Source organism: Denticeps clupeoides, chromosome 3 (assembly GCF_900700375.1).
Source record: "Denticeps clupeoides chromosome 3, fDenClu1.1, whole genome shotgun sequence".
NCBI lineage: Eukaryota > Metazoa > Chordata > Actinopteri > Clupeiformes > Denticipitidae > Denticeps > Denticeps clupeoides.
This window is the reverse complement of record NC_041709.1, coordinates 34,930,219-34,942,222: the sequence shown is the minus strand read 5'-3', so window position 1 is coordinate 34,942,222 and position 12,004 is coordinate 34,930,219. Positions and strand designations below refer to the sequence as shown.

At 48.2% G+C, this 12,004-nt stretch overlaps 1 protein-coding gene across 1 annotated transcript; it reads left to right on the top strand.

Moving 5' to 3' along the window:
* The first annotated feature begins 1,007 nt into the window (after positions 1 to 1,007).
* On the top strand, positions 1,008 to 10,732 carry LOC114785796 (EGF-containing fibulin-like extracellular matrix protein 2). The gene is made up of 9 exons (XM_028972411.1): positions 1,008 to 1,024; positions 1,921 to 2,006; positions 2,093 to 2,138; positions 2,263 to 2,478; positions 7,379 to 7,498; positions 8,035 to 8,154; positions 8,232 to 8,355; positions 8,955 to 9,147; positions 9,220 to 10,732. The coding sequence occupies exons 2-9, from the start codon at positions 1,923 to 1,925 to the stop codon at positions 9,379 to 9,381; spliced, it is 1,065 nt and encodes a 354-aa protein (XP_028828244.1). The 5' UTR covers positions 1,008 to 1,024; positions 1,921 to 1,922; the 3' UTR covers positions 9,382 to 10,732.
* Positions 10,733 to 12,004: the final 1,272 nt, after the last annotated feature.

The window sequence follows — 12,004 nt, the reverse complement described above, 5'->3', positions numbered from 1 at the left end:
GTGCGTAGAGAGCAGTGCCTACGCTGACCGTGTAATCTCTGCAGGCAACTGTGATTTGCGATGTCACCGCTCACGTTCTCCTGCAGGGGTTGCACGGTCTGCGTGACCGGGTTCCAATGAAGGCCCCGTCATTCTGCAGCACCAGCATCTCCGGACCTTCAGGAGTCTCCTCCAGACGTGGAGCAGCTTCTGGCCTTTTGGTGTAATCTCAGCTGGCAACTGTGCGCTGCGTTGCAAGACACCCCCACGGCTGCCGCTGAGGTTGCAGCAATCCCCCAGAATGCCTCGGTGCAAACGGAGAACGATGCCTGGGTGGGTCCTTGCTGTCAGTTTTGTTATTACACATCATTTCATGTTATATGATGTTGGTGATACTGCATCAGGAACTGACTGGATGCTGTTTCGGGAGCCATCAGTTCTTGATGCACTGCCCCCAGCACCGAAATGCACGCCGCTGAGACAGATTTGCATGCTTTGTAATGATCTCTGAGCATGTGTCTGTATGACATGAGGATGAATAAAATGGACAAAACACACATTACTGGCTTTGCAGTCGTTCTTCTACCATTTGATGCTCGAAATCGACCCCATGCACTGCTGACTTTTCCTTCTTCATCACTCACACCACAATGATGCGGTCATGTTGCATCAGCAGCAGTGGCATTTCGTAAAATGGAACCTTCACTGGAAGATGTCTCCAGGTCCCAGATGTCCCAACGCGTCCAAAAGCAGAACACAGGACATTAGAACAAAGCAAGATCATTTCAGAGTTTTACCATAGTTTTACCTTACAGACACTGGTACTGGTTTTTAGTACTGTAGCGTGTCTGTTGTGCAGTTTTCTGTTATTGGTGTTAAAGTGATCCTGATCCTGATCTCAACGTGTTTCAACCTGTAAATTGTAAAAACGTTGCGCTCGGACCGGCCGCCAGGGGGCGCCCGCGAGGTTCCCGGCGCCGAACCCGTCTGTTCCGGCCCGGGCCGCCGGGCAGTCTGGCGCTGCGAGCCGGCGCTTCAGGACCAGGTAAGAGACCGAGGTCGCGACTCTTTTATATTCTTTTATATTCCGCCGCAACTTCGGCATAAAGCGCGTAAAAGTGTTGCGTCGCGGCCAACTTTACGCGCGTCGTCGTCCGCGGTTCATGCGGCGTCTTATACACTTAAATATCGTCTATTTAAAATCGTGTCTTATATGTCGTCTTTTATCCTGTCCTATATATCCTCTCTTATATATGTCCTCTATTATATATCCTCTATTAAACATCCTCTCTTATATATCCTCACTTATATATGCTCTATTAAATATCGTATTTTAAACATCCTCTCCTATATATTCTCTATTATATATATATTAAAAATACTCTTATATATTTTCTCTTATATATCCTCTATTAAACATCCTCTCTTATATATCCTCACTTATATATGCTCTATTATATGTCCTCTATTAAATATCGTCTTTTAAACATCCTCTATTATATATCCTCAATTATATATCCGCTAGTATATATCCTCTATTAAACATCCGCTAGTATATATCCTCTATTATATATATATTAAAAATACTCTATTATATATTTTCTCTTATATATCCTCTATTAAACATCCTCTATTAAATATCGTCTTTTAAACATCCTCTATTATATATATATTAAAAATACTCTATTATATATGTTCTCTTATATATCCTCTCTGAAACATCCTGCCAGCGCTCTATGTTCTGTTTCATTTTTTTGGTTGCATCTCTCGCCATTCGCTGACGTCATGATGGCCTGGAAAGTGACCAGGATGGGACGAGAGGGGCGAGCTGCATTAGAGAAAGTGCACGTTAATATTCCAGATGTAGCGGTGGTGTTGGTACATGTCCGGTTCTACTGTTCTATTATTTTACGTGTGTGTGTGTGTGTGTGTGTGTTCTAGCCATGCTGCGGTTGTGCCTCTGCCTGGCGGCCGCGATCAGTGCGGCGCTGTCCCAGCAGGACACCGAGGAACCGGTCACCTATACAGTGAGCCTTCACACACACACACACACACACACACACACACACACACACGCGGCTTCACCCTGACGTTCTCTTGTTCCGTCTCCCAGTGCACAGATGGCTACGAGTTTGAAAGCGAAAGACAGATCTGCCGAGGCAAGAAGTTTTCCTGGTTCCACACAGAAGCTCTTGGAACTGATGATGATGATGATGATGATGATGACAATGACGATGATGATGATGATGATGATGATGACGATGTTGTGTTGTCACCGTTCAGATATTGACGAGTGCGAGACGTTGCCCGACGCCTGTAAGGGGAACATGAGGTGCGTCAACCATTACGGCGGCTACCTCTGCCTGCCCCACAACGCCAGGATCGTGGTGGACAGCGGCGAGGAGGACCAGGACGTGCCCGGCCCCGCCCAGCGGGACACCCCCGCCTCCGGCCGGTGCGCGGCGGGCTTCGCGCCGGACGACCACGGCTACTGCCGAGGTGAGAGTGGTCACGTGACCCACCAAGCGGGACGTTCGTTTCCTCACCGACTGTAATGCAGGGACGTAACGTTCGGAAAGACCCGCCCCCCCGGGTAGCCGTCAGCTGGAACGTCTGGCCGTGTTGCGACACGCCGCGTTACGGGACGGGAGCACATTCCAGTCCTGCAGCAGGCATCTACAGCCGCGTCCCGTCGTGGAATGTCCACTGAGGCTCTGCAGAAATGTGTTCTTTAGTCTTCTGCATTTTGGTTCTGGGTGAGAAGGTTCAACGGAGGACCGACATGCAGATCAGGTTCGAACCCCACTTACTACCATCGTGTCCCTGAGCAGGACACTTAGCCCTCAGTAAAAGTAAAGTGAAGTGATTGTCACATGTGATACACAGCAGCACAGCACACGGTGCACACAGTGAAATTTGTCCTCTGTATTTAACCATCACCCTGAGTGAGCAGTGGGCAGCCATGACCGGCGCCCGGGGAGCAGTGTGTGGGGACGGTGCTTTGCTCAGTGGCACCTCGGGATTCGAACCGGCAACCTTCTGATTACGGGGCCGCTTCCTTAACCGCTAGTCCACCACTGACCCAGTGTCCCTGTAACTACTGATTGTAAGTCCCTCTGGATAAGGACGTCTGGTAAATGCCGGAAATGTAAATGTAGCCCCAAAATCCGGCGTTCGTTTGATTCACATGACAGTTTGCTATGACGGCGTGGTGCCGATGGTCTGAGATCTTTACGCGTTCCAGTGTTGACAACCATCAAACAATCACAGGAAGCAATGGACCTATCGCAGGTGAGAACCTCTGGACGCGTTGCCATTGACGGATTTCTCCAGAACGTTCTGAGTTGACAGATGAAAGGAGATTTCTCGGACCCTAGTGACATGTCACGCCGGTCTTCCTTCGACGTTGTGACGATGTGAGGCCCCGTGTAGAACGTCTTTACCAAACTGGATCCGACAGCGAAAGAGTGGAAGTCTCAGCATTGCATTCTGGGAGAAAGAAAGAGTTTTAAAACGAATCCGCGATGAAGCCACCACGGGGCATTTTTCCTTGACATATTTCACCTCGAGTTGTTATCGCTTTGAGGCTCGAGTTCGGGAAGGACTTTGGAGAAAAGCACCACCGCTGGGGATTACTGGGTGGCGGCGAGGCGGGCCGGGACACGTCTGTCCCGAGGTACAGCCGTAACATCGCCGCAAACATCAGAGACACGAGTTACCCGAACCTCGTACCTTCTACCCTTCAACTTTGTTCTCCTCCCGAGACAAGCCTGTCCAACACCTGGCAGGGACTCATCGCAGGGCTTCTCTCTGATGTCCCGCGAAACCTGACACCTCGGAGGGGGCGAACATGCGGGCGCCGCCAGCCGTCCTTCCCTTGTTCTCCTTCCTTTACTTTTCTTGCCAGACGCTTTTATCTTCCAAGAGGACGACACAGCAATTCCCGTTCGGTTTCTATAGATTTTGAGTTACAAAACTAAGAGTCCTGAAAAGGCCCAACTTGTCAGAAGAAGAACATGCTCGGAAAGTGCTAGACTAATTTTTTTTTTTTTTGGGAGTGTGTGCGTGTGTTGGATTCGTCTGAAATACTTTTTGAATAAGTGCGTTTTCAACCGCTTCTTAAAGGTGGTGGTGGTCTCGGCTAGTCAAATGGAGCAGGACAAGTTGTCCCACCGGCCAGGGACAACAAAGGAGAACAGAGTCGATTGGAAACGGAGACCCCGTGAAGAGGGGATTTTCAGTCTCATTTCGTTTGCTGATCTGAGAGAACGTGCAGGAGTGTAGCTAGGTAGTATTGTGTTGATGTAGGAGGTAGTATTGTAGCTTCTGTGCAGGAGTGTAGCTAGGTAGTATTGTGTTGATGTAGGAGGTAGTATTGTAGCTTCTGTGCAGGGGTGTAGCTAGGTAGTATTGTGTTGATGTAGGAGGTAGTATTGTAGCTTCTGTGCAGGAGTGTAGCTAGGTAGTATTGTGTTGATGTAGAGGTAGTATTGTAGCTCTGTGCAGGAGTGTAGCTAGGTAGTATTGTGTTGATGTAGGAGGTAGTATTGTAGCTTCTGTGCAGGGGTGTAGCTAGGTAGTATTGTGTTGATGTAGGAGGTAGTATTGTAGCTTCTGTGCAGGAGTGTGTAGCTAGGTAGTGTGTGTTGATGTAGGAGGTAGTATTGTAGCTTCTGTGCAGGGTGTAGCTAGGTAGTATTGTGTTGATGTAGGAGGTAGTATTGTAGCTTCTGTGCAGGGTGTAGCTAGGTAGTATTGTGTTGATGTAGGAGGTAGTATTGTAGCTTCTGTGCAGGAGGAGTGTAGCTAGGTAGTATTGTGTTGATGTAGGAGGTAGTATTGTAGCTTCTGTGCAGGGTGTAGCTAGGTAGTATTGTGTTGATGTAGGAGGTAGTATGTAGCTTCTGTGCAGGAGTGTAGCTAGGTAGTAGTGTGTTGATGTAGGACGTAGTATTGTAGCTTCTGTGCAGGAGTGTAGCTAGGTAGTATTGTGTTGATGTAGGAGGTAGTATTGTAGCTTCTGTGCAGGAGTGTCAGCTAGGTAGTATTGTGTTGATGTAGGAGGGTAGTATTGTAGCTTCTGTGCAGGAGTGTAGCTATGGTACTATTGTGTTGATGTAGGAGGTAGTATTGTAGCTTCTGTGCAGGGGTGTAGCTAGGTAGTATGTATTGATGTAGGAGGGTGCAGTTTCATTTACAGCCCTGTAGGCAGCATCAAGGATTTGAACTCGATGCGAGCAGCTACCGGGAGCCGGGTGGAGGGAGGTGAGAAGAGGCGGGACATGGGTGTGTTTCGGCTGATTGAAGATGAGATGGGCTGCCATATTTTGGACCATCTGGAGTGGTTTTATGGTGACTGCAAAGGCTCCAGCCAGGAGAGAGTTACAATAGTCGAGTTTAGAGATGACCATTGCCTGGACGAGGAGCTGCGTGGCCTGTCTAATCTAAGGTCTAATCTTGCGAATGTTCTAGAGCTCTGGAGATCGCAGCAACGTGATGGTTCAGGACCCAGTTTGTCGTCAATCCAAACTCCAAGGCTTTTGCAGAAGCCGTGGGTGTTAACAGTAGCGAGCCGATTTGAATTGAGAGGTTTTGCTGAGGGGAGTTGTTGCCCGGAAAGATCAGGTTGAGTTGGAGGTGTCACCCAGACATCCATGCCGATATGTCCTCCTGCAGCCAGGGGACCGACCTGAACCCCATGTGACCAGCAACCAGTGACTGTCGACGGATGGACGTTCCACTACGTACAGCTTCTCGAAGCAGAACGTATTTCGGTGAAGCGCGTGATGTTGTTATTCCTGCCTCGCTTTCTGGGTGTGGGCTCGCCGGGTCCGTGCCAGATTTATCTCCCCACCACTCCCCAAAACACTCACAGGGGAGTTTCAGATACTTTCAGCAAGAGTTCATTCCGGTGCTGGAAGTCAGGTTGAGAAACATGTGCCGGGAATACTGTGCCGGGAAGAGCGCTCTTTCCGCCGTTTTTTCATGTTTTCCACGCCAGTGTGCCAGCTGTAGCTCCTGATAATGTCCTGGACGCTGGGAAGCGTGCCGAGGTCTTCAGATCTCTGTATATAATCAGAGATTATATACAGCGCGCCGAGTGAGGTCCGCCCAGGTCTCCACCGCAGCGTTGGCTTCTCCACAACGTCTGAGAACACGGTTCCCTACGAATGTTCCTACGTTCCTCGCGTTCGATTATATTTCAATGGCAAAAAATTGGATGAAGTGCTGCAAAAAAAACCTAACTGGGTTTACTGGAGTTCAGAGGGAACTACGGTATCAGAAGATAATCATCACGTACACACCTCGCAATATGCGAACGATACAATAAAAAGAGTTTACGGTAAAGAAAATGGGCAGCTGTGCTAAAATAGTTACGGTTACGCCTGTGCATGAATTCCATTTTATTCATTAATTTAATAGTAATACACGTTTACATGGTACAAAAATTGGACCGAGTTAGAGTCATTTACACAATATAATACAGTTTCGTAGTTTTTTTTACATCATTACTGTTTACTTACAGGCATCACTTCATTTTTTGTAACGGAATAATTTTTGAAAGAGATTAATATTTTTCGTGCTTAAATTTGCATATTAAGTCAGTGAAGTACATAAAGTTAGAACCCATGGAAATATCCTGTCTATGCATAAGTCACGTGCATATTAATAAAGGACAGCTGCACGTTTTTTCTTCTGTAAACTCCTTCTACCGAGCCCCAATCTAGTGTGTGGTATGCTGGTTGTACAGTAGCCGACAAGAAGTGACTCCAGAGGGTCACCAGAACAGCAGAGAAGGTGATCCGCTGCACACTCCCCTCCCCGGACTCCATTGCCAGCTCTAGATGTCTCTCCAGAGCCAGGGACGATCATAAAAGACCACCTCAATCCTAACCAATGTACTGCCCTCTGGTAAAAGGTGCAAAACCAACAGATTAAAGAACAGCTTCTACCCATGGGCAGTCAAATCCCACTTACTACCATTGTGTCCCTGAGTAAGACACTTAACCCCGAGTGTCTCCAGGGGGGGACTGTCCCTGTAACATCTCACTGCTGCTATTGACTACGGGCCTGTGCAAAATCCTGGCAATGTGCAATTACCAATTTACCCAATAGTTCCACTTATCTCTACTGACCAAAGCCGTTCCCCCGTGTATTTATCATGTTTATGATGCTCTTGCATGTCCCCCCCATGTCTCTTGTACCTAAATACTGTGTATGTAGTGTTTTATACTGTTTTTTTTTTCTATCTTGTTTTCTTGCATCTTTGTGGTCTTGCCAGCTCATTTCCAGGTAACTGTACAATGACAATAACGTCTGGAAAGTTGAAACCTGATTGATGGCTGGTATTTTTCGGGGTCCCGCTGAAGCCCTGCCGACCTCTTCCTCCTTTTCGCAGATGTGGATGAGTGCGCGACCCGCAACCCGTGCCACCACCGCTGCGCCAACGTCGTGGGCTCCTTCGTATGCAGGTGCGAGCGGGGGTTCGAGCTCGGCTCGGATCTCGTCACTTGCGAAGGTAACCGAGTCTCCCGGCCGTCCCGGTTAATCAAACGGTTATTAAAACCGTTTCTTTGTGTCTGGGCATCATCGGGGTTTTTTTTCTATTGCTGCCATTGATTTAGTAACGCAACGTCTCCTTTATGGCATTTCGGATTTTTTTGCTGCTGCAACCTGCCGATATGTTTGTTTCCTGAACGAATGCCTCCGTTTCGATCTGGATAAATTTTATTTCTGGTCATTGTGTTCCATTCCACACGGAGGACTCGACTTAAAAAGTGCCGTTTAACAAACATAGACACGTACGGTTTCAAATGTTCAAATTCAAATATTTGAAAACATTATTATAAAATAATATTATGTGTCACGTACACAGTCATACACAGTAGCGACTGTACAGACCACAGTATTGCAAATATTGCAAGTAAACGATGAACCAATATGCAAATATTCCAAACATAACCAAATATTACACTTTTATGTCAAATGAATGAAGTCAAAGAAGTCAGACCATAAGAAACCAGGTTTCTGATGTGCTTTGTGTGTGCGCGACAGACGTGGACGAGTGCTCCTTCTCCGTAAACGTGTGCCAGGGCCGCTGTGCGAACAGCCCAGGCCGCTACGCCTGCTCCTGCCCGGCGGGCTACGTGCTGCAGGGAACCCGGGCGTGCAAAGGTACCGTGTCGCCGTGCGCTCACTTCGGGCGGGCCTGTGCTGTAAAACGCGCTGCCGCGACCTTTCACCTTCTGCAGACGTGAACGAGTGCGACCTGGGCCAGGTCTGCCACGAGGACCAGATGTGCTGGAACTACAACGGAGGGTACCAGTGCTATCCCAGAAACCCTTGCCACGGGCCGTATGTAAAAACTGGGGATGGGTAAGTTGACAGATGTCACCGTTCCCTCTTCAGTGTCATTGTTTGTCCACGATTTCACAGTTGCCGACGGATTTCCATCATTTACATCAACATTCATTTCCGCGACTGGAAAAAGAAAGGATAATCTAACCAACTACTGTTTCCATGGTTACAATGCAGTTACCGTTACCGAAAGTGAAGTGATTGTCATTGTGAAACACTGCAGCACAGCACACGGTGGCACAACGGAAAGTGTCCTCTGTGGCCCAGCGGTTAAGGAAGGTTAAGGATCGGCCCCGTAAATACAGAGGACACGTTTCACCGTGTCACCGTGTGCTGTGCTGCAGTGTCTCACAGTGACAAACACTTCATGTTCGCTGACAAGAAATTTAAATCTCGTCGTCTCACATGTCATCGAAACTGGCAGCCAAGTACGTGGAAGTTGATGTCAGCACGGCTGATGCAGAGGAACTAGTCACTCTGATAATGTTGTAATTACATTTAATTACTTTAACACTGCATTTGACATAAGAGCCCACATTTTTATGTAGAGTAGATACCGGCAATGCTAATTTTTACAGCTAATATACACAGTTGGACAGATCATTTCTCCTCTGCAGCCGCTGCAGCTGCCAGTCCTCCAGCGAGTGTCAGAGGCTGCCGTCCTCCATCGTCTACAGGTACATGAGCGTCCTGTCCGGCCGCGCCGTGCCCTCGGACATCTTCCAGATCCAGGCCACCAGCGTCTTCCCGAACATGGTCAACACCTTCCGGATCAAAGCCGGCAACGAAGCTGAGGGCTTCTCCCTGAAGGTGAGCGTTGGCAGTTGCATTGTCCCCCCCCCCCCCACGTCCTCCTGATCTCCAACCCTGTGCCTCCCGCAGCGCGTCGGCGACACCAGCGCCATGCTGGTGATGACCAAGTCCCTGCAAGGACCACGGGAGCAGGTGGTGGACCTGGAGATGATCACCCAGAACACTGGTCTGAACTACCGCTCCAGCTCCCTGCTCCGACTCACCATCGTGGTGGGACCCTACCCCTACTGACGGGCCCCTACCCCCTACTCTCCTCCACCAGCGCTGATCTCGGGAACATCTGGAGGGCTTCAGGCCATCACGGCGGCTCCACTGTCTGCACCATGGACCGACCTGGACCAAGGAGGGATGGTGTGTGGTCTTCAACCTTCAGCGGCCTTGAGTCCAGTTCTCCCGACAGAGGAGTCGTGGCCCGATGAGGAGGCTGCTCACGATGCAACAACGGTGCATAACGCAGGGCTCCATAGCTTCCATAGGTTCTCCACCAGAAGAACACTTTCCACTAACTCACGATGACGGAAACGGACCCTTTTCTGGCCATCTCCTGGTTCATATTCCAGCATGAATACTCCTTTCTGCTCTCGGTCCTTTTTATTATTCTTCATTTTAAACTTCATTTGGTACAATTGGCAAAACAAAGCAACCATGAAGACCAGACTTATGAGACGGTGAGAATCCGGAACGATGTTCCCTTCCTGTTTTCTGTTGTAATGGATGCCGGTGTGTTTTACACGCTTGTGTGTGTGTGTGTGGTTGCCAAGGCGATCGAACCTGCGAGCCCCTGTACATGCTGCGAGCCACACCCGGCCTCAAGGCTTCGGTTTATTTTCTCCTTCAAATAAAATGCTGGTTTATGAATATTGGTGTCGGCTGGACAGACCGGACCACTTCCCATCGCTTCGTCTTGGTACACGTACGACGTTTTACATTTATTTCTGTAAAAATGTATAATGAACAGTTGTGATGTATTGTGTAATACATAATTTGAAGTTCATTTCGGGTTTTTTGAAAAGAAAGACAGAAGTCTGCCGTTCGATGAGATTTACCCACATCGCACGGCGAACGATGACGTTGGATCCTGCTTTGTCACAACCTTCTGATGACGACCCCAAATACGTAGGCATATGCGTAACGGAAAAAAAGATTTAACAGCAGAGTCGTGGCCACCCTTGAAATCTGATTGGACGCCCGGCCTGACCACGCCCACCAGAGTTTGTTCAATTAGAGGAGTGTTTTTCCAATCCAAGTTAAGTTTCATTTAAAACGGGAGCTAAAAGATGATCTATAGAGAGAAGGTTGGGGGACGCGACCGCGGCGAAGAGAGAGGCTTTAACACATATTTCCATGTGAATAATACACCGAACATTTAAATAGTGAATATATTAGTAAAATGCACTGTAATGGGAGTTGCCGATGTGGGGTGATGAGGTGGGAAAGTGGGGGTCTTCACGGAGGAGGCGAATCCTGTTTTATTAAAGTGCGCCACCTGTCGGCTTCGTTGTTGTGGGTGTTGGGGGCAGTAAATTCTGAATTTTTTTAGTTTGTGAATTAATAAAGTGTAGTTATTCTTCCATCTTGCCGAGTTCTGTTTGTAGAGTGATTATTAAAAGTTGGGGCAGCTTAATCGCACCATTAAGGGGGAGTGGCTGGGAGATATATATATATAGTTAATATTACACTTAATCTACACTTTTAATCAATGCGTTGCAGCTATTGAAATGTGACTTGTGATTATTATAAATTGTGATTATCACGAACATCTGGACACCCTCTAATATGAAAATGATAAATCACACTTGTGCGTAACGGAATGTAATGGTGCACCGCCTTTGTTCGGAGAATCGGAAGAGAAAGGGCTTTAAAGGACCATGAAGATTTTTGGGCTGATTGTAACGAATTCTTTTACCGATGTGTGCTGATCTGAGTGATTTTTCCTGCCACGTCCCCTCTATCTCAGACACCACCCCACAAACACCTGGGTATCCACAGACACACACCCAACATTCACAGGGGGCAGTGGTGGCCTAGCGGTTAAGGATGTAGCCCCGTACTCAGAAGGTTGCCGGTTCTAATCCCGATTCGCCAAGGTGCCACACACTGCTCCCCGGGCGCCTGTCATGGCTGCCCCCTGCTCACTCAGGGTGATGGGTTAAATGCAGATGACATATTTCACTGTGTGCACCATGTGCTGCCTTTCTTTTTTTTTTTCCTTTTCCATCCACTCCACCCGCAACCACAGAATCTCTTCTCTGTCTCTTCTTACCTTTCCCCTCGGTAATGCCGTTTTTTCAGCTTTACATCGATGGCTTATATATTCATGAGCTGGTTTGCATTAACCTTATATGGTTGAAGGGGGCGTGCACAGGGCGGAGCCTGCGGCAGTCCCACGTAGAGTGCGTCATTTTCGTCTTGTGTTTGCACGCACAACTTTAGTATGTTTTATAAATGACACTGGTCACATAAAGCGGTGTAAAAAACTTCATTACGACGTACAGACCAAGCTATGAAGAAAGAGCAGGCTGCCCGGACACCATCAAGTGGGACAAATGAATGTTGAGCAGGGACCTGTCCGGGTGATTCTCACCGCTTATAGATACATGTGGGTTTGTAGTAGCCTAGCGGGTAACACACTCGCCTATGAACCAGAAGACCCAGGTTCAAACCCCACTTACTTCCATCGTGTCCCTGAGCAAGACACTTAACCCTGAGTGTCTCCAGTGGGGGGACTGTCCCTGTCACTACTGGTTGAAAATCGCACTGGATAAGGGCGTCTGGTAAATGCTGGAAATGTAAAAGCATGTGGTGAACTCTTCTGACACCTGGCGGCGAAACGTGGCAACACAGAAAAAATGAT